Source organism: Bison bison, unplaced genomic scaffold, assembly GCF_000754665.1.
Source record: "Bison bison bison isolate TAMUID 2011002044 unplaced genomic scaffold, Bison_UMD1.0 scf7180017850219, whole genome shotgun sequence".
NCBI lineage: Eukaryota > Metazoa > Chordata > Mammalia > Artiodactyla > Bovidae > Bison > Bison bison.
The window spans coordinates 15,023-42,123 of NW_011480792.1; the positions used below are offsets into that span (position 1 = coordinate 15,023).

General features: G+C 43.7%; 1 protein-coding gene across 1 annotated transcript; it reads right to left on the minus strand.

Moving 5' to 3' along the window:
* Nucleotides 1–6,410: 6,410 nt before the first annotated feature.
* On the minus strand, nucleotides 6,411–6,980 carry LOC104994732 (interferon alpha-G). Its single transcript, XM_010848389.1, has one exon. The coding sequence runs from the start codon at nucleotides 6,978–6,980 to the stop codon at nucleotides 6,411–6,413; it is 570 nt and encodes a 189-aa protein (XP_010846691.1).
* Between the last annotated feature and the right edge of the window lie 20,121 nt (nucleotides 6,981–27,101).

Here is a 27,101-nt window from a genome sequence, read left to right on the forward strand (position 1 = left end):
TCTCCTTCCTGAAAACCTTCTGACTAATCCTGTTATCTTAAAATGTATATTGTGGGAGTGGGTCTAGTAGGATCTTTACAACCTTGGGACATTCTTTTGATTTACTGTAATAACCAATTTAAAAAGTATATAACTCCCTTGCTAACACTAGCAAGGGGGGCACTCTCCGTACCCCTTTTGATATCTATGTCAGAAGCTTTCCCTGTCTCTTTTTCATACTGTAGTAAAACTTTGCTATACAAAAGTTCTTGAGTGATCAAGCCTGGTCCCTGGTCCTGAAGCTAAATCTTCTTCCTTGGAGATGATGAATCTGACATCATTCACTGTAAGCTCATTCCTAAGGAAGAAACAAGTCTGAAGCTGTGACGGGAGTGACTGTCGCCCCTTCCAGGACTCTGCAGGCTGCTGTGGTATGAATGTCACCCGTGCTGGGGACACAGCTGGTAGCCAGGCCCTTGTGCTCTGTCTCTGGGCTCTCAGCATCCACTTCAGTCTTCTCAGTCTCTGAAAAGGAATGTTCTGGAGAAACGCTTGCCTCAGTGCAGCTCATCTATGTGGTTCCATGTCCTGAGGACCTGCTGCTGCTCCACGAACACTTTAAACATCTCTGTTCTCCTTCCAAGTTCTCAAGCTTCCAAGTTCCAAGCTTCCAAGTTTTGGCTCCATGTTTCCTGCGCTTTGGGCTTTTTGAGCAAATGAGATTCCTGAACCAGGTGAGCTCCTCCTAGTGCAGTCAGCACAGGAAGAGCCCAGGTAGAGCCTCAGAGGAGCCCCTGGTGTCTCCACCATTGTTCACTGTGGGGCAGGGTTCCTTCTATTTTCTGTGTTTCTCTGAGAGGCTGGACAGTCTGGACCTGCAGCGATTGGCCGGCTGAGTGGGTGAAGTCATAGGAGAGTGTCTGACAAACCTAGAACTTTTACTCAGCTTCTGCTTTTAGTTGGTGGTTTGCAACCATAAGGGGAAATTGACAACTAGAAACCGTAACGGAGAAGGACACAGCTATATGAATGGAAAGGACGCCTTCATGCAGAGTGAATGAGGAGAGCATGCTGGGGATTTCTACACTGAGAGGAGTGAATGATTGTGATATTTGATTGAAACAATGAGATCAAGGATAGTGCAGAGAGGAAGGCAGAATTATACCATGTATCAGAATCAGCAGGTGTATGGTATATTATGTACGTAGTATACTTTAATCAATAACCTCAGATACGCAGATGACACTAGCCTTATGGCAGAAAGCTAAGAAGAACTAAAGATCCTCTTGATGAAAGTGAAAAAGGAGAGTGAAAAAGTTGGCTTAAAACTCAGCATTCAGAAAACTAAGATTATGACATACGGTCCCATTGCTTCCTGGCAAATAGATGGGGAAACAATGGAAACAGTGAGAGACTTTATTTCTGGGGGCTCCAAAATCACTGCAGATGTTGAGTGCAGCCATGAAATTAAAAGACACTTGCTCCTTGGAAGAAAAGCTATGACCAACCTAGACAGCATATTAAAAAGCAGAGACATTACTTTGCCAACAAAGGTCTGTCTAGTCAAAGCTATGCTTTTCCCAATAGTCATGTATGGATGTGAGAGTTGGACTATAAAAGCTGAGCACTGAAGAACTGATGCTCTTGAACTGGTGTTGGAGAAGACTCTTGAGAGTCCCTTGGACTGCAAGGAGATCTAACCAGTCCATCCTAAAGGAGATCAGTCCTGAATATTCATTGGAAGGACTGATGCTGAAGCTGAAACTCCAAAACGTTGGCCACCTGATGTGAAGAACTGACTTATTGGAAAAGACCCTGCTGCTGGGAAAGATTGAAAGTAGGAGGAGAAGGGGAATGACAGAGGATGAGATGGTTAGATGGCATCACCGACTCGATGGACATGAGTGTGAGCAACCTCCAGGAGTTGGTGATGGACAGGGAAGCCTGGCGTGCTGCAATCCATGGGGCCGCAAAGAGTTGGACACAACTGAGAGACTGAACTGAACTGAATATACTTTATAATATGTTTTCATATGATGTATATGTATATTATTATGTATATAATTACATAATAATTGATGGAACACTTTCCCCCAATTCTTTTCTTAGATTTGTTTGCAGTTACAGAGAGATGGTAGGAGAGTTCATTATCGCCATTTAGATTTATATGTAAAAAAACAATAAAATAGGCACTACCTGTTTAGCCCTCACTCAGTGGGTGATACTCTGCTAAGTGTTCTTGAATGTTCTGGTTTATCTGGTACTCAAAACAACTCTAGAAACATTTTCACTTACTCTATATTTGAGGAGGCTGACGCTCAGGGAAGTTCAATGATTTCCTGTGATTACCTGTATGTCCTGACAGAGTCTAGACTCGATGCAGGATCTCATATAACATAGAAATCATTCTTTAACTTTCAGCCTGTGTGATTCTCAATCCTTTGCTTTCTTCTTTGATGCTTTGGGAAGATCATTTCTCCTGGGTGGCTCCCAAGTGCCCTGGTTGTCCCAACTCTGGGCCCTTTGTAGACTCTCCTTAACTTTCTCAGCCTTCAAAATGAAAGGTCCTTGTAAGCGTTAGGTCATCTTCTCCTTCTACACTCGTCTCCTAAGGCACAATATCCACATAAGCTTCTACCAATGGGAAATCTGTCTTTAGGTGTTTCTTGGGCACTTTATAGACTACATCTGCTTTCTCTCCTTCTTGAGAGTTCTCAGCTAGATTCCCGTGAGAGAATCTCCTTTTGTCTAGCTATCATTGTACAGGACGTTTAAATGAAATAATTAAGCATGATTACAGTTTTTAAATCTTTTTTTTCCAAACAGAAGTCTTCAGAAGAAGAGATTCTACGTTTGCTTTTTTCACCTCTGTATTATCAGAGCTATCATATATCTGATATAGAAATGTTGTATAGTCATTGAGTCGTGTCTGACTCTGTGACCCCATGGACTGTAGCCCACCAGGCTCCTCTGTCCATGGGGCTTTCCAGGCAAGAATGCTGGAGTGGGTCACCATTTCATTCTCCAGGAGATCTTCCCAACCTAGGGATCCAACTCACATCTTCTGCATCTCTTGCATTAGCAGGAGGATTCTCTACCACTGAGCCACCAGAGAAGTAATATAGAAATATAAGGTTTTAAAATATAACCTACTAAAGAAGTGAATAATGAGTAGAAACTATCATCCATTTTTTAGTTTGTTTTGCAAATTTAGGCTATTTCTTTTTGTAAGAATAACAGCTCCAAGATGTCTCCTGAGGAAGAGCTTCATAAATTAAAAAAGAAAATAATTCGAGAGATGATAAAGGTAAGCATCCTTTATTATATTTGAATATATTATAAAGTTGAACATGATATTATATGAACAAAAATTTTAAATACCATACATAATATGACAGATTAAGTGCAGGGATAAGTAGGTGAATACATTAGAGCCTTAGCACTTTAGTCACTGTTAATTGACTGCTGGTCTGATAATTTCTAAATATCTACTGTATCTGAGTCTAGTTCTGATATTTTCTCTGTCTCTTCAAACTGTGTTTCTCCCCTTTTAGTATAGTGAGTTTCTGTCATACATTGAATATGATGGACGGGATAAAGGAAAAGAGTAAATGTAGGATAAGGAGTTACATTTATCTTGCAAGGAGTTTGGCTGCGTTTACTTCTAGTCTTGTTTCTGTTTCTGCCTTTTTTTTTTTTTATACCAGTCCCTCTGACTTATCCTTCTGCATTGGTCTTCTTGAAAATAGATTTATTAGACACATTTAACAAGTAACCACCAAAGGAGAAAGGTATATCTCTTGTTCACCATTCTTTTTTTTTTTTTTCTTGTTCACCATTCTATTGTTAGCACAGAGTTAATAATTAATCCAAAAAATTATTCACAATGAGTATTCTTAGATTTTTCCATCATAGCTCCCATCATAAGCTTCTATTCACCTTACATCAGAGCTGTAATAGAAGTTGTTAATTAGCATCATTAGCTGGTTGAGTACATTTCTGTTGAGCCTCTTGGATCATCATTGTCATCTCGCAGTGGAGCTGTAGTGTCTGTGATGCTAGGTAAAATCAGCCTCATGCTCTCCTGATTTCAGAGTCTATGTGATTTTACGTTCTTTTTCATTTCATATTTTTCTGGGCAGGGGTTTTCTTGCTACTTCTGAATTACTTTCTGTATCACCTTGAGGTTAGTAGCCTAGTACGAAAGTAAAAATGGGAACATAAAGGGTCTGTACCATAATTTTCTGTAATGTTCAACACATCGATTTTCTTCTCCATTCAGCTTTCTTGGAAAGCCATCATTGTATCGGATACACTGAGGCAAAAAAAAAAACTAATGCAAATCTGACTTTGACGAGAGTAACAGACGTGAAGTGAATCCCCAGGTGAGTAAATGTCCATGGGACTTCGTTTGTTATAATCTTCTACCTACTCCAGTATGGTTCCGGCTGATTGATTCCACCACAACAGCTCTCAGTAAGGTCAGTTCCATCTATTTCCCATGTAGTGAATGGTTTCAACCATGGAGCAGCTTCTTGACATTCAGTTCAGTTCAGTTCAGTTGCTCAGTCATGTCCAACTCTTTGTGACCCCATGGTCTACAGGACGCCAGGCCTCCCTGTCCATCACCAACTCCCGGAGCCTACTCAAACTCATATTCATTGAGTCAGTGATGCCATCCAACCATCTCATCCTCTGTCATCCCCTTCTCCTCCTGCCTTCAATCTTTCCCAGCATAAGGGACTTTCAACATCCAATTAATCAAAATAATGATACATTACCATTGTATGTGACTGAATCTCATGATTTAAAATAAATCCAATCTTGAACACTGATATGAGTTGTCTATATATCAAATCCATGAAATCCCTTCATAAGCAAAGTATTTCAAAAAGGGAAAACACTGCAGAGCAAAAAAAAAAAAAAAAAGAAGAAAAGAAAAAAATCCACCTTCTACTTTAGGTCCCACCCTATCGTCTCCTCCAATTCAGACAGCAAATATCTGAAAGCCATGTTCTAGATATTATCATTACCTTCTCTTCTTCATCCTTTCGTCTTGTCCACTATGGTTTCTGCTGATTAATTCTACCAAGCAAGCTCTCACTAAAAGGTCAATGTCATCTCTTTTCCCAAGTAGGAGGCACTTTCCATCTACATGTTCATGAATGCATTGCCTCTTAAGTGGTTGCAGCCTTTGCATCTGTCTTCTCACCATTCTCTCTTGTCCTGTTAACTTACGGCTACTCTCTCTCTGCTTCCTTTGTGACATTCCCTCCTTTTTAAGGTTAAGGTCATGGAACTCAATTTAAGTTCTTTTCTCATTCTGTACTCTCCTCCCATTTGATCACTTCTTCTGTTCCATGCTTTACACTTCATCAATTGCCATCTCCAAATCCAATGGACATTTGCACTGAAATGTCTCTTTGTCTAGTGCTGTGCTGTGCTAACTCGCTTCAGTTGTGTCTGACTCTTTGAGACCCTATGGACTGTCATCCACCAGGCTCCTCTATCCATGGAATTCCCCAGGCAAGAATACTGGTGTGGGTTGCCATTTCCTTCTCCAGGGATCTTCCGGACCAAGGGATTGAACCCATGCCTCCTGTGGCTCCTGCATTGCAGGCAGAGTATTTACTGCTGAGCGGTGGGGGAAGCCCATTAGTCTAGTAGTTAACTTTTATTTTTATGTCCTCACATAGCTTGATCCACCTTCTACTGAGGGAATTCCATTTTTCTCCTTTTTGTTTTTGCATTCAACCTAACTGATATTTTTTACAACTAATTAATACTATTTTTAAAATAATTAACACATTATTATGAATTAACTGATTATTGTTTCTAGGTTATTTTCCTTAAAAAAAAAATCAGAATTTCAAAAAAGACTGAACTAGTTATGTTCACCTCTATGTTCTGAAGTCAACAAATACCCTGGCTAAAGGACGTGTATTTTCACTTCTAACATGCAAGTTGTAAAAAAGGGTCAAGGAATTGTAAAATGTATTCTTGAATCAAGTTGCACATTCAGGTTTGGTGTTTCTTTTTTAAATAAACTGCAAATGAAGTTTTTATAGGAAGAATTTAATGAGTGAAGAAAAATAATAAACTGCATACAGAGTATATATATATTTTCTCTTAATGACAACATATATATACACAAATATATATGGACAAGAATAATTTAAATCTTTATAAATAAGTAAATAAATAAATGTCCAAGTAGATAAATAAATGGATACATCAGCTAGGGCATCTGTGAGGGACTAGTGCCTATACAGTAGAACATGATATCCTTTAATATTCCTGAAATCATGTGACATATTGATTCAGTTCAGTGCAGGATGACAGCAGAAATGAGAGTCCTTGACATGGCAGTGCAGGAGGAAGTGTGGTCTGTTGGTCCATGAGAATCATTTCCGTGTTGAACCAGGTGTGTGTCAGTCCTTTCTCCTGAATCTCTCCTGCAAGTTTGTTGAAGAAGAGAAGGCTCTCATGACTTCTGCTCTGACAACCTCCCAGGCACAAGGGCTGTGTCTCTTCTCTCGCAGATAGAGAGTGAGTCTGTGGAAGTATTTCCTCACAGCCAGGCTGGAGTCCTCCTTGAGCAGGGGAGCCCCTCGAAGCCCCTCCTCCTGCCTCAGACAGAATTGCAGGTCAGTGAGCTGCTGATCCAGTGCAGCGCGGAGCTTGTCCAGGAGGCTCTCATCCCACACGGCGGCTGAGCCCTCTGTGCTGAAGAGCTGGAAGGTGTGCTGGGTCACCTCGTGGAGCACAGAGATGGCCTGAGCCTTCTGCAACTGGCTGCCACCCAGCGCCTCCTGGGGGAATGCAAAGTCATTTCTGTCCTGCAGGCAGGAGGAAGGGGAGACCCTCCTCAGTTGTCGCAGGAGCATCAGGACCCTCCTGTTGGCCAGGCTGTGGGTGTGAGGCAGGTGGCAGCCCAGAGAGCAGATGGCGTTGCAGCTGAGCAGCAGCAGGGCCAGGAGTAAGGACCAGGCTGGGGCCATCGGGGACCTTGCAGATGCTTGTGGCCTGGGGAGGTGGGTGACTCTGTGAACCTGCTCTCTTTGTTCTCTGAAGACCTTCCTTCAGGCCTGTGTCTTAAATAGGAGCCCATGGTTTCCATTTTCTGAAAGTTCCTTCTCACTTTCTACTTTTGTTTTTGCTTTTCATTTTGCACTCTCCAAATGGGTTCTGACAGCATTTCTCAACTGTTAATTTTTTTTTCATTATTGCCTCCCTTTCCCCCCATCCACAGTCTTTTGAGATATTTTTTCTGATTTGCCCACACTGTGAAGTTTTGATATCACAGATGTACTGTGGATCTATTTTATACTCCATGTATATCCTTATACATAGAGAATGGAAGTACTCCACTTTCTCTTTGTATTGAATACATGGTTAAGTATGACATAGGGGACTTCCCTGGTGATCTAGTAAGACTCCAGGCTCCCAGTGCAGGGGGCCCAGATTTGATCCCTAGTCAGGAAACTAGATCCCACATGCTGCAGCTAACACCTGGCACAGCCTAATAAATTAATATTTTTCTTTTAAAAAAAGAATGACATCGGCACTTCCCTGTTGGTCTAGTGGCTAAGAATCCACCTGCCAGTGCAAGGGACACAGGTTCGATCCATCATCCAGGAAGATTCCACATGCTGCAGGGCAACTAACCCCTAGAGCCACAACTCCTGAGTCCATAACTCCTGAGCTCTAGGGCCCATACTCTGCAACAGGAGAAGCCACTGCAATGAGAAGCCCATGCACCACGCCTAGAGAGTAGCCCTGCCTTCTGTAACTATAGAAAGCCTGAGTGTGGCAAAGAAGATCCAGCACAGCCAAAAATAAATAAACAATAATAAGAAAAATAAAAAGATAGGAGTCCTGCAGCTTTATTTTGAGGCCACAGCCTCTCCATTTCCCCTTCTGACTGCAGGGAGAGGAAAGGAAGCAATTTGCCCTGGTACTCCAAGTGAAATTGCTGAAGGAATTATTCTAATTTGTTTGTGCTCCCTGTATTAGTCGACTCTGAGCATAGAGCATGTTATGGTAAATATTGCTGCATTGCAAGTTATCATAAAATTTAGTAGCTTAAAACATTTTCTGCACACAATACAAACAATGTCCCTGTCACTATAGCTTTGAAATAACTTACTCCAAGATCAATCACCCTAAATAATAATTGTCTCAGCTCACAGATTCTGTAAGTCAGGGATTTATTTCCACAGGGCACAGAAGGAATGGCTTGTCCCTGTTTCACGATTTTTTAGGGCCTCAGATGCACAGATCACTGGGTAACTGGGGGTGACCTGGCAGTTGGTGGGCACTTTCACTTATAGATCTGATGCTAATAAGCCTCAGCTGGGACCTCAACTGGCCCTGGGCAGCGACGCACCTCTCCATGACCTCTCCTGTGGCCTGGTTTTCCTGTGAGCATGGTGTACTCAGTGTAGTTGTACTTTTTACATGGGGAACTTGAGCTCAAAAGTGAGTGGTCCAGTGAGCAAGCTATTATGACATAATCCATTGATTCTCAGGGAGGGGAATTTTGTCCCCGAGGGGATGTTGGCGATGTCTGGAGACATTTCCAGTCACTAAAACTGGTGATGAGGGCTGACACTGGCATCTAATGGATAGAGGTGAGGGATGCTGTTCAATGCCCTACAGTCCACACAGGATAGACAGCACAGCAAACAGTGATCTGCCCTCAATGTCTGCAGTGCCGAGGTTGATAAACCCTAACCTACCATTGGAAGTCATAGAATATGTTTCCAACAAATTACTCTGTAAACAGTGCACACACTGTATGCTTAGGCAATTCAACCTGGATGTTCTCTTCTTTCTACATGCCCTGCTAGACCGGTCCCTGCAGACCTAGACCCCACTCACAGGAACATGAGTGCCCCACCCAGTTTGGGGGGGCGTTCTACTGTTTGGGCTAAAGCAGCTACACCTACTAGTTTACTAAAGAGTAATATCAGCCCTGGTGTTGGTCATTAACCTGAGGGGTTGTGAGGGATGGCTTGGCTCCTGGTTTCCTTGGTAACTGATGAGCCAACCTGAGGTCAGTTCCCGCTGGAAAGGATCATCTCAGTCCTCCCCAGGCACTGAGTAGCAAGGATGACTGGCCCATCCTGCCTGCCATTTGCTGTTCACAGTGGGGTGTTCTTTGAGGACCTTCTGCTAAGACCAGTAAGATCCCCCAGTCCAATAACCACTCATGTCTCTGCCACCAACTCTGGGCTCTTTCCTCAGTCTCCAGAGTGGGCAGCCCTAAGGCTTGAAGACGTGGGGGATGCCACTCAACCACTGGTGAGCCAGCCAAGACGCCAAGGAAACTCTGGTGAGTGCTGAGATGTAGGGAAATAAAAATGGGAAACAGACTGGAAGGGTGCTGGGGAGGGGTGCTAATCCCAAGGTGGCCCTCCACTAGCAAGGGGGACCCTGAGGCCACTGTCCACTGTGTTTGTCTTTCTAGATCCTTCTACTGCTGATAGCCTCTTAACCTCAGGGTCTGTTTCCAGGTAAAAAGCAGCAGCCCTGAGCTCATGGTCTATCTGACTGGACAGGGAAGGCTGGTGAATGCAGGCAAAATGCAAGGACCTGGGTTTCCTATCAGATACTTTGGGAGTTAACCTGGTTGGGTAATCAAGCAGACCCCCAACCCCAACACCGCTAAAGTTAACAGCCACAAGCTGTAGGGATATTTAACTGAGGAGAGGGTATAAATTGGGCATGGCCAGTTCCCCAGAAAGGTTTTGTCCAGGCCTCTGGTGAAGGTAGTATACTAAGGATACCTTGGAGTTTTGGGGCATTGGAAGGGGGCAATGATTCATTGTGATGGAACAACAGCTCTCTGCCATCTGCAATGTCTTAGAAGCAGTGGAAGCCATAACTACAGGCTTCAATGAGGCATAGAGCAATGTGAAAAACCACTGATGGGGAATCCAGAACAGCTGTGTGGGATAAATGGGATTCCCAAAGTTCCCGGGCACTTTCCAGATCCTTGGGCTGCAACAGCACAGGAATGATATCATTTCCACAAGACTCTTGGGGAAGCAGTTTTTTATTCAAAGAGCATGTGCACAAAGGAGAAGGGGCAAGAAAAAGCCAGCTCCCTGAGTAGAGGGGGGCGAGTTGCATTTCTAATAAATGGGAGGGTTTGTCTCTGGTGACTGATAATGTCCAGAAATCATCACACTTCTTGGTTCAGCAGCAGGAGGCCCATGGTGGCTATCAGGAATGGCGAGTTTTGGTGTGGGGAAAGGAGTGTGTGAGAATTCTGAAAGAAAGCACAAAAACAGGCACGGTTAAAGGTTACAGTGGATGGACCTTCTTGCCCTGCAAACTATGTATACACTTTCGTGTAGCAGAGAGAGAGTTCTTTTTTTTCTGGGAGACCACTGCCACGCAGGTACCCAGACTCAGGACCCCAGGACCCCAAAACATTGTCTTGTCTTTTTTCAAAATGGATAATCTCTTGTCTTCCTATCTCACCATGGACATTGATAGCGACAAGGAATCCCAATTTACTCACCATGGAGCAACGAGGAATCCCACTTTACTGACCATGGATTTCAGGAATGGCTGATGAGGCTGGTAAGCACTGGTGTTTCTACTTTTCCTTACAACCATGCTGCTACAGGGCTCATTGGAAGGCTTATCACATGGCACCTGCTGTGGGGACTGGGGGTGGACAGACTGTGTGGTTCTGCAGCCAGGACAGAAAACACAGGCCTGGGTGGCATTATCTGAGAATGCTCTTAAGGCTTGTCTTTTGCTTACTGATCAGGATCTCCCTGTACTGTCCTGCTGGATTTCCTCCCTGGCCTGAGGGCAGGGGATCAGCTGGAGCACCGGCGACAGGGGTGGCCTCTCTGCAAAGGGAGTCTGCTGGCTGGTGTGCAGCAAGACGCTGTGGGAAATCAGCCTGGCTAATGCAGCCACGTGGGGCCAATGAAGAGTCTTACCTTCTTCCTGTCCTGGGTGCGCAGAGCCTCGCTTACAATGACACTTCTTAGCTGCTTTCCCTTGTATTACATCTATGGTATTTGGTTGCTGGGCTGACCCAGCAGCGTACTGACTGACCCTAAGGATGTCTAGGATGGGGCACCATTGTAAGGGTTGTGCAAGGTTATGTAGGGGCTCGGGATGCATGGTCATGCCCTCAAGATGGCTGTTCTCCTGCTCCTTCTCTGTCCCCTGCTAGAGCATTTCTGCTGCACTTACACCCCACTCACAGGAACCTGCTTGCCCCTGCCCCACCTAGTGGTTGTTCCAATGCTTAGGGAGAAGTAGCTCCACCTTCTAGTTCCTGAAAGGGAAATACCAATCCTCGTGATGGTCATGAATCTGAGGTGTTTGAGGGAGTGGAACCTGCTGTTGGTTTTCTTGGTAAATGATGAGCCAACATGAAGTCTGTTTCCCATAGAAATGCTAATCTCCACCTACCCCTGGGCACCAAGTAACAAGGATGCCTGGCCTTTCTTACCTGCTGTTTGCTGTTGACAGTTGGGTGTTCTTTGAGGACCTTTGGCTGTGCAGCATCCTCAGTCCAATAAACCACTGATGTCTCTGCCACCAACCTTGGGCTCTTTCCTCAGTTTACAGATTAGGCTACACTAAGGCTTGCAGGTATGCCAGTACAGCTCAACCACAAGTGAACCAGCCAAGAAGCCCAAGAAGTTTTGAGTGCTGAGATGTAGGGAAATACAAATGGGAAACAGACTGGGGTCGGGGGTAGGGAAAGTGGCGGGGAATGGGCAGGGGCACTAATCTCAAGGTGGCCTTCCGCTAGCATGAGGGACCCTGCGGCTGCTGTCCACCATGAGGCATGTCTTTCTCAATCCTTTTACTGGTGATACCCTGCTAACCTCAGTTTCTTTCCAGTTTAAAAGTAGCAGCCCTGTGCTCGAGGCCAATTTGTGTTGGGATGGCTGGTGAATGCAGGCAAAATGCAAGGGCTAGGGTGTCCTGTCAGATACTTTGGGAGTAATCGATTGTACCAGCAACCTACCACCCCTAAACAGAGCCACAGGCTTGTGAATTGGGTGTGACCAGTTCCCTTCAAGGGTTTCACTGGAACCTGTTGTGAACCCAACATATTAAGAATACCATGGAGCTTCTGGGCCCAGCTCTGGAAGAGGATGGAGCAAGGACGCAGTGTGATGAAACCACAGCTCTCTGCTGTCTAGTGTCTTAGAAGCAGTGGAAACCATAACCACAGGCTTCCATCAGTCATCAAGCAATGGCAAAAATCACTTCTGGGGAATCTAGAACAGCTGTGAGCAATAAACAGGACTGCTGTTGTTCCCAAGACCTTTCTAGATGCTTGGGCAGCAAAATCATAGAAATGATACCACTTCCAGAAGACTCTTAGGCAAGCAAAGCTTTTTATTACAACAGAGAATTTGTGCCCAAGAGAGAAGGGGCAAAAAAAAAAAAAAAGAAAAAAGAAAACCAAAGCAGGCTCCACGAGTAGAACAGTGAGTTGCCTGTTTAAGAAAAGAGACTGTCTCATGAGCTGATAAGGATGGTAAGCACTGGTTATTTCTACCTGACTTACAACCTTGCTGCTGGCAGGCTAATTGGAAGTCTTATGTGGCATCTGTTGTGGGGCCTGGGGGTGAACAGACTGTGTGGTACTGCAGGCCAAGGCAGGAAACACGGGCAGAGGCGACATTATCTGAGATGGTGTCAAGGTTGTCTTTTTCTTACTGGTCAGAAACTCCCTGTATTGTCCTTCTGGATTTTCTCCCTGACTGAGGGTGGGGAATCAGCTGGAAGACTGGGTGACCATGGTGGCCTCACTGCAAAATGACTGTTCTGGCTGGGTGTGCAGCAGGACTGGATGGGAAATCAGTCTGGCTAATGCAGCCACGTGGGGCCAGTGAAGACCCTTGCCTTCTTCCTGTCCTGGGCCTAGTTTACTATGACACTTCTTAGCTGCTCTCCTTTGTATTATTTGTTGTATTTAGTTGCAGGGCACCTCTACACACTAGACTGACCCCATGGACGTCTCTGAAGAGGGACACCAGGATAATGAGTTGTGCAGGTTATGTACAGAGTAGAATGTATGGTCAGGTCGCTGAAGATGGCTCTTCTCCATCCCCTGCTAGGCCTGTCCCTGCTACAGGTATACCCCACTCAAGGACCATGCTTGCCCCTGCCCTACCTAATGGTTGTTCTCGTGCTTAGGCCAAAAGGGCTCCACTGCTAGTTCATTAAGGAGAAATATCAGCCCTGGTGATGGACATTAACCTAAGGGGTTGTGAGGGACTGGCCCCAGCTGCTGGTTTCTTTAGTAACCAATGAACCAACCTCAGGTCAGTTTTGCCTAGTGAAATACTAGTCTGTATCTGCCCCCCGCAACCCTGCACCCCCAACTAGAGTAGCAAAGATGACAGATCTGTCTTGTTTGCTGTTCCCAGCTGGATGTTCTTGGAAGACCTTTGGCTTCAGACATGTAAGATCCCTAGTTCAATAAACTGCTAATGTCTCTGCCACTTACTCTGGGCCCTTTCCTCAACCTCTAGGCTGGGCAACTCTAAAACTTGCAGGCCTGCTGGGGCAACTCAATCACTGGTGAGCCAGCAAAGAAGCTCTGGTGAGTGCTGAGATATAGGGAAATAAAAATGGGAAACAGACTAGGGTGGGGTTTGGGGAGAAAGGGTGGGGTTGCTAATTCCAAAGTGGCCCTCCACTAGAGATCCTATGGCTGCTGTCTACTGTGAGGCATGTCTTTCTAGATCCTTACATTGATGATATCCTGTTAACCTCAGAGTCTCTTTCCAGTTATAAAGTAGACATCCTGTGCTCCTGGTTGATCTGACTGCACGGGGATGGCTGGTGCCTGCAGGCAAAACGCAATGACCTGGTTTCTTCCTTTATCAAACGCTTTAGGAGTTACTTGGTTGGGTAATTGATCGTACCCACCACCCCTAAACTATTAAAAGCTACCGGTTTTAGGGATATTAGCTGAGGACAGGCTTGTGGATTGGACCTCAGACTACTGTCTGACCTTTTTTCACAATGGTTGTACTCTCGTCATCCTATCTCACCATAGACATTGATAGTGCCCAGGAAATCCCAGTGTACTGGCCAAGTTCTGGTGTTCCCACTTACCTTATAGCCCTGCTGCTGCAGGCTAGTTGTGGCACCAGCTGTGGGGACTGGGGGTGCACAGACCGTGTGGTACTGTAGCCAGGACAGAAAACACAGGCCTGGGTGGCATTATCTGAGAATGCTCTTAAGGCTTATCTTTTTCTTACTGGTCAGGACCTCTCTGTATTGTCCTGCTAGATTTCCTCCTTAGCTTGAGGGCAGGGAATCAGCTGGAGGACTGGGTGACAGTGGTGGTCTCTCTGCAAAGTGAATCTGCTGGCTGGTGTGCAGCAGGACGCAGAGGGAAATCAACCTGGCTAATGCAGCCATGTGGGGCCAATGAAGACTCTTGCCTTCTTCCTGTCCTGATTGCCAAGGGCCTTGCTTACTCTTGACACTTCTCAGCTGCTGTCCTTTGTATTTAATGCATTTATGATATTTGGTTGTAGATGCTGCTACATACTCTTGAGACTGAAAAAAGCTGGCTTAAAACTCAACATTCAGAAAACTTGGATCATGGTATCTGCTCCTATCACTTCATGGCAAGTAGATGGGGAAACAGTGACAAACTTTTATTTTTGGGGGCTCCAAAAATCACTGCAGATGGTGACTGCAGCCATGAAGTTAAAAGATGCTTGATCCTTGGAAGAAAAGTTATGACCAACCTAGACAGCATATTAAAAAGCAGATACATTACTTTGTCAACAAAGATCCATCTAGTCAAGGCTATGGTTTTTCCAATAGTCATGTATGGATGTGAAAGTTGGACTATAAAGAAAGCTGAGCACCAAACAATTGATGCTTTTGAACTGTGGTGTTGGAGAAGACTCTTGAGAGTCCCTTGGACTGCAAGGAGATCCAACCAGTCCATCCTGAAGGAAATCAGTCCTGAATAGTCATTGAAAGGACTGATGCTGAAGCTGAAACTCCAATACTTTGGCCACCTGATAAGAAGAGCTGACTCACTGGAAAAGACCCTGATGCTGGGAAAGATTGAAGGTGGGAGGAAAAGGGGATGACAGAGGATGAAATGGTTGGATGGCATCACTGACTCAGTGGACATGAGTTTGAGGAAGCTCCGAGAGTTAGTGATGGACAGGGAAGCCTGGCGTGCTGCCGTCCATGGGGTCACAAAGAGTCGGACACGACTGAGCAACTGAACTGAACCGCTACATACTGAACTGACCCAGAGGATGTCTCGGAATATGGGCAGACCAGGATTGTAAGGGCTCTGCAGGTATGTAGGGAGGTGAGGTGTATGGTCAGGCCCTTCAAGATGACTTCTCTTGCTCTTCCTACATCTCCGACTAGACAGGTCCCTGCGGACTTACACTCCACTCACAGGAATGTGCTTGCCCTTACCTCACCTAGTGGCTGTTCTGATACTTAGGCCAAAAGGGCTCCCCATCTGCTAGTTCCTAAAAGGTAAATATTAGCCCTGGCGACGGCGGTAACTTGAGTTGTTTAAAGGAAGGGCCCCGTGCTGCTGGTTTCCTTAGTAACTGATGAGCCAATCTGATGGAAATTCTCAGAATAATAGTATCTTCCTCCCTCAAATAGGTGAGATTGCCTGCATTCCACTGGGTATTGCTGCAGTATTTTGCTTAAGATTCGCTTTCCATTTAGCCATTGATCATTCTGTGTTTGTGCACATACAAGAATTGGTGGTCAGTAAGAGTTGAACACGATAGAAGCAACTGAGCAAGCAGGAGGTACAATGCAACAGAAGCATTCTCACATTTAAACAGTGAAGTGGATTCAATTTGGTGAGAAATGGCAAAGTTTCCAAGGAGCCTGTGGGATGGCAATTAGCATTGTTGGTATCCTTGGAAGATTAAATCTGTCAGTCTTTTGCTCTGTGGTTTTACAACTTATGCTCTTTGAAGTGGAGACTATGAAATCTTTTATCTTCTGAAAGTTTCAAAACCAGTGCTTTTGATGATATTCTTTCAAGGGACTTGGGTAAAGATGTGTTCACAATGCTGAACGTTTAATGTACAATCTATCTATACTGTGGCTATGAGAATGTTAAGGACACATCTAAACCTCCAGTCCTTTTTTCTTAACCTATTAGTTGAAGGAAATAGAGCTTTTCTCAAATTCTTCAGATTTTTTTTGCATAGTTAAAAATGTTACTAACACACATAAAATGTTGCTTATATGCATAAAATAGAAGAGGCCATGTTCCACCCTCACACCACCCCCCTCCCCAGAAAAAATTAGCACCAAATTTTCTTCTCTCTGACCACTCAGGGAACAGATGGGGCTGGAAGACTGCTAGTTCTGCACGCTCTCCTTTCCTGGTGGTGGTATGAAGCCCAGCAGCTACAGACCCCTAGAAACAGCTCTATAGTTAAACCAAGTCAGGGTTTCTTTTTTTTTTTTTTGCAGTGAGAGTCCTCTCTGTGAAGAAGCGTGAGGAGGCTCAGGAGGAAGTGGGAAGGGGATCTGTCCAGGGTTTGAGTTTGGATGACATGATTCTAAGGAAGTCGGGGAGGAGGGTGTCAGTTCAGGGTCAAAATGTTTGAGCTCACATGAGCTATTTTTCTGGAAGTCCTAGGAACACAGTGGAGCTTAGGTAGTCCTTGCTGCTTTCTTACGATCACTCTAAAGCTGAGAGGGTTGTGTTGTTTGCCACATTTCTTTAGAAATGTTAGGAAGATCACCTTTTGTCCCCCAATGCAAAGGGATTAAAGAGAAACCTGTTTCTGTTTTTCCCTGGAAAATATAATGGATAGATAAGGAAGGCAGTATATGAAAACCCACTCACTATATGAAGCTTTGCATCTGGTTTGGGAATCAGGATGTTTCTCTGTTGTACCAAAGTGGCTCAGATCCTTCAAGATGATTAGAAATGTATGGGACAAACATAATAAATCTATGATGTGAGAGAACAGTGTTTCTCAGCATTATATTCTTGGTATTAATAAAAGCAGTTTTTATAAGTCAGCTTGAGTAGAAGAGAACTGTGGACAGTGTAGTAGAGATAAGGTCTGGGGTGTAGTCAGTCCTCAGGGATGGATGAAGGCTACTCCTAAGAGTTAAACGGGAGTAGTGTGGAGATTTTTCTTTTGACCCTGCTCTTCTGAAAGACAGAAGTCGGATGGTGAAACAGTAAGATTGCTGCTGTCGTTTAGTCACTAAGTCATGTCCAACTCTTTTGTGACCCTGGGGACTATAGCTTGCCAGGCTCCTCTGTCTATGGGGTTTCCTAGGCAAAGAATACTGGAGTGGGTTGCCATTTCTTTCTCCAGGGGTCTTTCCAACCCAGGAATCGAACCTGCATCTCTTACTTCACAGGCAGATTCTTTCTCGCTGAGCCACCAGGGAAGCCCTAGTAAAGGATACTAGAGGAAAACTAATCACTTTTGGCAGGGATGGTGCATAGGAGTAGCAGGTTGTGCATTTTTCTTGTGCCTGATACCACCACCTTCTGCAGTCATCTGCACATCTCTCCAAACAGAATGGTTTTGGTCTAGCAACATCTGTGAAGTATTAACTACCCCAGGGAAGTGAGATTATGGACAGAAGAATGGTCAGTTTTACTGACTTTTAAAAAGAAAACATCCAGCTGGTGACTTGTTTGTAGTTCAAGACTGGTTAGTGCAGTAATGCCCTGGAGAAGGAAATAGCAAGCCACTCCAGTATTCTTGCCTGGGAAATCCCATGGACAGAGAAGCATGCTGGGCTACAGTCCATGGGGGTCACAAAAGAGTCAGACATGACTTAGCGACTAAACAACAGTAAGATGATTCTAGCTCTGTCACTGTCCTGAACAAGTCCCCTTGCTGCTAACACCTCTGCACAGGACCAAGGCATCAGCAGACTTATATCATTCTCAAAAGTTACAATCCTGATTGCTGCTTAGGTCTTGATAGGGATTCTCTATGGTGTCCCAGTAGATACTCCAAACAGGCAGGTTGTCTACTGGGAGCTCTGACCAGATGCAAGTGCCCAGGAGGATATGTAAAAACACATTTCTGGAACTCAGTTTGGGGGCCAAGAGGAGACACTTCTCAGCTCAGTTTACACATAAAGAAGCTGTTGCACATGGCTGGTAAGAGATTGTACTACGAGGTAAGTGGTGAGGGTGAATGAGAAGTGCAGATACCAATACCGGAGAAGTAAACTAAGTGGACAATTTAAGTGGAATCCATAACCCTCTCCCCTTACAGGTAAAGTAGGAAAAGTTGAGGGCACAGGTTATTTCACTAATGGAAAGTCAGCTTGGAAGGTCAGAAAACCCTTTTTTCCCATTCTCCGAGTGTAAGTGATACCTTTGAGCATACATGGAAGGTTTGTGAACAGTGTTATCAGGAGAAGGATGGAGAGCTCAATAACCAAACACTCTGCTTAGTATGAAGAAATGTGTTTTATTGATCACTAATCCCTGACTGGAATGTGTTGGCTTCTAAGTGATAAACAGTCCTTCTCAATAAAAGTTCAGTCAGTAGAAATTAGACCTGTCCCTCACTCACACATATAGAGTCTGCTGATAGGCTGTTGGGTGAAATGAGGCAAAGAATGAGAAACTACCACTATAGTCAGAGCCTTCTGGAAGACGGACTAGTAAAGAGCTAGAAATACGACGTGAACTTAAAACTGAGAAGGGCCTGTATATACAGTGAAACAACTGAGCTCAGGTAACAGACTTTAACTGCCACCAGCAGCTTTATATTCATCTTGTTCTAATACTGTATTAAATAGAACAGGAGGACAAGCTTGTATCTCGCAAAGATCTATGAGCTAAGTGCATTCTTGACAGCCTTCAGGAGGCACAATTAAGAGGTCACTTGAGGGAGAGAATGCTCAGTACTAGAACATTTTGCTCTGAGACAATGTTTTGGAGACAAATGAAATGGATAGTTCCCTGCGTGTATGCTAAGTCACTTCAGTCATTCAGTCATGTCCGACTTTGTGACCCCATGGACTGCAGCATGCCAGGCTTCCCTGTCCATTACCAATTCCTGGAGCCTACTCAAACTCATGTCCATTGAGTCAGTGATGCCATGCCAACCATCCTCTGTCGTCCCCCTTTTCCTCCCACCTTCAATCTTTCCCTGCACCAGGGTCTTTTCCAATGAGTCAGTTCTTTGCATCAGGTGGCCAAAGTATTGGAGTTTCAGCTTCAGAATCAGTCCCTCCAATGAATATTCAGAACTGACTTCCTTTAGGATGGACTGGTTGGATCTCCTTGCAGTCCAAGGGACTCTCAAGAGTCTTGTCCAACACCGCAGTTCAAAAGCATCAATTCTTTGGTGCTCAGCTTTCTTTATAGTCCAATTCTCACATTCATAAATAACTACTGGAAAAACCACAGCTTTGACCATACAGACCTTTGTTGGCAAAGTAATGCCTCTGTTTTTTAATATGCTGTCTAGGTTGGTCATAGCTTTTCTTCCAAGGAGCAAGTGTCTTTTAATTTCATGGCTGCAGTCACCATCTGCAGTGATTTTGGAGCCCCCCAAAATAAAGTCTGTCACTGTTTCCGCATCTCTTTGCCATGAAGTGATGGAACCAGATGCCATGATCTTAGTTTCTGAATGCTGACTTTTAAGCCAACTTTTTCACTCCCCTCTTTCATCAAGAGGCTCTTTGGTTCCTTTTCACTTTCTGCCATAAGGGTGGTGTCATCTGCATATCTGAGGTTATTGATATTTCTCCTGGCAATCTTGATTCCAGCTTGTGCTTCATCCAGCCCAGCATTTCACATGATGTACTCTGCATAGTTTAAATAAGCAGAGTGACAATACACAGGCTTGATGTACTGCTTTCCCAATTTGGAACCAGTCTGTTGTTCCATGTCCAACTCTTTGGGACCCTATGGACTGTAGCCCGCCAGACTCCTCTGTCCATGGGATTCCCTAGGCAAGAGTTTTGGAGTGGACTGACACACCCTCCTCCAGGGAATCTTCCTGACCCAGGAAGATCAAACACTCCTCTCCTGCATTGACAGGTGAGTTCTTTACCACTAGCGCCACCTGGGAAGTGGGTAGTTCCCTAGCCAAAAAATAGGCTTTCTTGGAGCCCAGCTGCTGCTGCTAAGTCGCTTCAGTCGTGTCCAACTCCGTGCGACCCCGTGGACAGCAGCCCACCAGGCTCCGCAGTCCCTGGGATTCTCCAGGCAAGAATACTGGAGTGGGTTGCCATTTCCTTCTCCAATGCACGAAAGTGAAAAGTGAAAGTGAAGTCGCTCAGTCGTGTCCGACTCTTAGCGACCCCGTGGACTCCAGCCTACCAGGCTCCTCCATCCATGGGATTCTCCAGGCAAGAGTACTGGAGTGGGGTGCCACTGCCTTCTCCCTTGGAGCCCAGGGATGGTACTAAAAAGAATTTGGATCAGTTGGTCCAGAAGCCACTCTCTATCACACATGAGTTCTTATGTACATGTTGCTGTCTGGGCTGGATGAAAGCTTTGTGGCTAGAGCAGTGACCTGATCCTAGCATCTGCATGGGCAAAGCAATGTAAAAAGCCCTTATGATAGTATAAGTTTACCAAGTTTACTTATACCTGGATATTTGCACATTAAATCCTTTCTGCAATTAAAAGATTTACTCTTGGTGTGATACTTCATAAGCTGAAGCTTCATTTTTAAAAAAAAAAAAAGCCACATAGTAATGGGTGTGAATACTCAAAATCCAGATGATATGTTTCAGAATTGTATCAAACTCAAGTTATATGAATTTATCAATAAGATAAAAGCCAAGGCAATTTAAATCTGTATTTTTGTGCTACAGCCAAGAAGGTGGAGTAGACAGACCTTGTCTTACGAGCATGCCAAAATCAGCTACCTGCAGAACAACCTGGTCAATGAAAAAGACCAGAACCAACCAGAAGAGATCTTCTACAACTAAAGACATAAAAAAGAAACTACAGTGTGACTGGGAAGGAGGGGCAGACTTGGATATAGTCATGTTCCATACCGCCCCTCCTGGGATGGGAGACCCACAAACTGGTACAGTTCTATTGCAGAGGTTCTCTCATAGGAGTAAGTTTTGAGCCCTACGTTGGGCTCCTCAGCCTGAGGGTCCTGCACCAAGAAGTTGAGTCCCCAGAGCATTTGGCTTTGAAGGTCAGTGGGGCTTATTTCTCCCAGTCCTTTGGGACTCACAAAATTGACTCCCCTTTTAAAGGGCACACAATCTCTCTGCAATGAGACCCAGGGTAAACGCAGAAAATTGACAGGACCTTGGGCCAGACCTACCTGTTGGTCTTAGGGAGTCTCTCAGAGAGGTAGCGGAGTGGGTGGCTGCAGCTGCCCCTGGGGACACAGGCATCAGCAGCAGCCATACTTAGGAGTTCCTTCTACCACATGGACACTGGATGGGCAGGCACTGTTGTGGGATCCTCTCTCTAGCTCATCAGTGCCAAGACCTGGCCCCACCCAACAGCTGTTAGGGGCCAGTGCTGGGATACCTCAGGCCATACAACTTACTAGGTAGGATTACAGTGGACAGGTTGTATAAGGGGAGGTGGGGGAGAGGGGTACCAGACCTCAGACTCAAAACCACAATCTTGCAGCCAGTGGACCAGCCTACCCACAGCTAGCCACACCATGCCCTGGGACAAGCTGGGCCCTGGCCCTGCCCACCAGTATGTCAAAACAAGCTTAGGGACACCGCATACCCAACTGTGTCAGGAACCACACCCCCATCCCCCATGACACCAGCTCTGGGATCTCTGGGCCCTGCAGCCTGACTCCAGGATCTGGCTTTGCCTGCCAGTAGTCTGGAACTAATTTGAGGACCTACCCTGAGACCTGGCATGAAGCCCATCACCAGTGGGCAGGCAACAGCCCCAGTCTTCTGGACCTTGGCTCCGCTTACCAGTGAGCCAGCACTAGCCCTGCAGCCCCTGGGGTCCTGAAAAGAGACAAGGCCCCATCAACTAGCAGCTGGCAGCCTGTGAACCAGGCAAGGCATGGCAACCAACCATAATAGGAGCTAACTAAGCTTACCAGACTCCCCACATAGCCCGCCTGCCAGAATCAAGGACCCACACCACCCTTGTGGGGGGTGGAGGGGAATGCCTAGAGCATATAGCATAGGAAATGAGAGGGGACTGCACTGCTAGAATGCATAAGATGTTTCCTAGAGAAGGCCACTTCTGCAAGGAACAGACAAAATGAGAAATATGTTCCAGATGAAGGAAGAATGAAGTAGATATACAGCTTAACCAAGGAGAGTTCAGGGTAATGATGGTAAAGATGATCAAAGAATTTGGGAGAAGAATGAATGCACAGAGAAGTTAGAAATTTTTTAACAGTAAGAATAAATATAAAGAACATAATAACTGAAATGGAAAATATACATGAAGGAATCAAAAACAGACCAAGTGACACAGAGAAATGAACCAGTGAGCTGGAGACCTCTAGGACTACAATAAGCACACTAATTATTTGCATCATAGGGGTCCCAGAATGAGGAGAGGGGAAAAAGGAGCTGAGAACATATTTGAAGATATCCTAATTGAAAACTTCCCTAACCTGGGGATGGAAACAGTCATGTAAGTTCAGGAAGCAGAGTCCCAGAGAGGATTAACACCAAGACATTGTAATTTAAATGAGAAAAATTAAAGAGAATATTAACAGCAGCAAGAGAAAAACAATAAACATACAAGGGAATCCCCTAAGACTGTCAGGTAATTTTTCAGCAGAAATTCTGCAGGCCAGAAGGGAGTGGCACAATATATTTAAAGTGATGAAAGGGAACAAGCTCCAACCAAGAATACACAGCAAGGCTCTCCTTCAGATTTGGTAAAGCATCATGGATGAGCAAAAGCTGAAAGAATACAGCACCACCAAACCAGCTTTACGAACAATAAAGAAACTTTTCTATGCCAAAAAAAACACAATAAATGCCACAACTAGAAACAAAATTATGCAATGAAAAAGCTCACTAGTAAAGGCAAGCATGCAGTAAATGTAGAAAATCATCCAAGCACAAAGCTAGTAGGAATGTTAAAAGACAAAGGTAGTCAAATCATCTATATCTACAAATAAGCAGTTAAGGGATACACAAAATAACTATATAAAACATACCAAAAACAGTAACTGAGAGGAGGAAAGTACAATGCATTTGAAATAGAGACCAGCAACTCAAAATAATCATGTATGTATATAATATATAGATTGCTATATAAAAGAGTCATGTCTGACTCTTTGGGATCCGATGAACTGTAGCCCACCAGGCTCCTCTGTCCATGGGATTCTCCAGGCAAGAATGCTGGAGGGGGTTGCCATTTCCTCCTCCAGGGGGTCTTTCTGACCCAGGGATCAAACCTGGGTCTCTTGTGTCTCTGGCCTTGGCAGGCAGGCTTTTTACTGCTGAGTCACCTGGGGACTGCTATAATATATAAATTGCTATATACAAACCTCATGGGAACCACAAAATTAAACATCCATAATGCACACACAAAACGGAAAACCAAACAACATTTAAGATCATCAAATCATGAAAACAAAAGGGAAAAAAAGACATACAAAACTCCCCAACAATTAACAAAATGGCAATAAGGATATCATGTTGATAATAATCTTAAATGCAAATGGACTAAATGCTCCAATCAAAAGACATACAGTGGCTGAATGGACACAATAAGACCTGTACATATATGCTGCCTATAAGAGACTTCATTCAGATCTACAGACACACAGTCAAAGTGGGGGGATGGATAAAGTTATTCCATGCAAGTGGAAGTCAGAAGAAAGCTAGAGTAGCAATACTTATTAGACAAAATGAGACTAGAGGTCAACTGCAAAAAAGCAGAAACACACAAACAAAGCTTGTGGAAGCTAAACAAGACACTCTAAACAACCAGTGGATTACTGAAGAAATTAAAGAGGAAATTAAAAAAATATATATTTAAAGGTAAATGAAAATGAAAACATGATACTCCAAAACCTATGAGATGAAGTAAAAGCAGTTTTAACAGGGAAATTTACAGCAATACAAACTTACCTCAGGAAACAGAAAAATCTTAACAACCTAACTTTACACCTAATGGAACTAGAGGAAGAACAAAAACCCAATGTTAGTAGAAGCAAAAGATCAGAGTAGAAATAAAGACTAAAAAACAAAGGAAAGACCAATGAAACTGAGTTGGTTCTTTGAATAAACAAGACTGAAAAACTTTAGCCAGCCTCATTAAGAAAAAGGGGGGGGTGGCGCGGCGGTTAAATCAATAAACTGAGAAATGAAAAACGAGATGTTACAACCCAGACCACAGAAATACAAAGGATCTTAAGAGACAGCTACAAACTATATGCCAGTAAAATGGACAACCTAGAAGAAATGCTAGAAGAAATGGACAAATTCTTATAAGAGTACCATATCCCAGGACCAAATCAGGGAGAAAGAGAAAATATGAACGGACCAATTACCAGTAGTGAAATTAAGCTAATAATTTTAAAAATTCACAACAAACAAAAGTCCAGGACCAGGTGGCTTCACAGGTGAACTCTACCTAACATCTGAAGAGTTAACACCTATCCTTCTCAAACTATTCTCAAAAATTTCAGAGGAACATTTCCATATTCATTCTATGGAGCCAGCATTACCCTGATACCAAAACCAAAGAAAGACACCACAGAAAAATAAAATTACAGGCCAGTATTACTGATGAACATAGTTGCAAAAATATTCAAAAAATACTAGCAAACTGAATCCAATACAGTAAAAGGATCATTCACCATGATCAAGTAGGATTTTATCTCAGAGATGCAAGGACTTTCCGATACCCACAAATCAATGTGATATACCACATTAAAAAAACTGAAGAATTAAAACCATATGATCATCTTAGTAGAGATAGTAAAATCTTTTGACAAAATTCACATCCATTTATGAAAAAAAAACAAAAACTCTCCAGAAAATGCACATAGAGGGAACATAAGATAATACAAGCCATATATGCCAAACTGACGCCTAACATCATACTCAATGGTGAGAAGCTAAAAGAATTTCCTCTAAGATCAGAAGAAACAAAACAAGGATGCCCACTCTTACTGTTTTTATTTAACAGTCTTGGAAGTCCTAGCCACAGCAAAAGAAAAAGAAATAAAAGGAACCTGAATTGGAAAAGAATTGAAATTGTCACTGTTGGCAGATGACACAATACTATTCATAGATCCTAAAGATGCCACCGAAAACTATTAGAGCTAATCAATGTATTTGGTAAAGCTGCAGGATACAAAATTAATACACAGAAACCTCTTGCATTTCTGTATACTAACAATGAACTATCAGAACAACAAACTTAGGGAACAATCCCATTTACCATATCAAAACAAATAAAATACCTAGGAATAAACTTATCTATGCAGAGTACATCATGAGAAACGCTGGGCTGGAAGAAGCACAAACTGAAATCAAGATTGCCGGGAGAAAGATCAATAACCTCAGATATGCAGATGACACCACTCTTATGGCAGAAAGTGAAGAGGAACTAAAAAGCCTCTTGATGAAGGTGAAAGAGGAGAGTGAAAAAGTTGGCTTAAAACTCAACATTCAGAAAACGAAGATCATGGCATCTGGTCCCATCACTTCATGGGAAATAGATGGGGAAACAGTGGAAACAGTGTCAGACTTTTTTTGGGGGGGCTCCAAAATCAGTGCAGATGGTGACTGCAGCCATGAAATTAAAAGACACTTGTTCCTTGGAAGAAAAGTTATGACAAACCTACACAGCATATTGAAAAGCAGAGACATTGCTTTGCCAACAAAGGTCCATCTAGTCAAGGCTATGGTTTTTCCTGTGGTCATGTATGGATGTGAGAGTTGGACTGTGAAGAAAGCTGAGTGCCAAAGAATTGATGCTTTTGAGCTGTGGTGTTGGAGAAGACTCTTGAGAGTCCCTTGAACTGCAAGGAGATCCAACCAGTCCATTCTGAAGGATATGAGCCCTGGGATTTCTTTGGAGGGAATGATGCTAAAGCTGAAACTCCAGTAGTTTGGCCACCTCATGCGAAGAGTTGACTCATTGGAAAAGACTCTGATGCTGGGAGGGATTGGGGGCAGGAGGAGAAGGGGACGACAGAGGATGAGATGGCTGGATGGAATCACTGACTCGATGGACGTGAGTCTGAGTGAACTCCGGGAGTTGGTGATAGACAGGGAGGCCTGGCGTGCTGCGATTCATGGGGTCGCAAAGAGTCGGACACAACTGAGCAACTGGACTGAACTGAAACCTATCTAAGGAGGTAAAAGATCTGTACTCAGAAACTTATTAATAAGACACTGGTGAAAGAAACTGAAGACCCACAGATGGAAAGATGGTACCGTGTTCTTAGACTGGATGATTTAATACTGTTGGAATGACCAAACTATCCAAGGGAATCTACAATTCAGTGTGATCGCTATCAAAATACCAAGGGCATTTTTCAGACCTACAACAAATAATTTTAAAACTTGTATGAAAACAAAAGACCCCAAACAGCCAAAACAATCTTGAGAAAGAAGAATGGAGTTAGAGGAATTATGTTCCCTGACTTCACAGTGTATTACAAACCTCCAGTAATCAAAATAGAATAGTACTGGCACAAAAACAAGACACATGGATCAATGGAAAAGTATTGAGAGCCCAGAAATAAACTGAAGTACTTACAGTCAATTAATCTGATAAAAGAGGCAAGAATATACATTAGCAAAAAGACAGTCTTTTCAATAAGCGGAGTGGGAAAAACTGGACAGCTATGCATAAAAAAACAAAATTAGAACATTCTCTAACATCATATACAAAAATAAACTCAAAGTGGATTAAAGACCTAAATGTATAAAGTTCCTAGAGGAAAACACTGGCAGAATACCCTTTGACATAAATTGTAGTAGTATTTTATCTGTCTCCTAAAACAAAGTAAATAAAAGGAAAAATAAACAAATGTGACCTAATAAAACTTAAAAGATGTAGCACAGCAAAGGAAACCATCAACAAAATGAAAAGATAACCTACTGATTGGTAGAAGATATTTACAAATGATATGGGGTTAATTCCTTAACCCCTTAAGGCCTATAAGGGGTTAATATCC

Excerpts from the sequence above, each read along its gene's own strand:
- LOC104994732 (XM_010848389.1), bottom strand. The coding sequence starts at position 6,980 with ATGGCCCCAGCCTGGTCCTTACTCCTGGCCCTGCTGCTGCTCAGCTGC.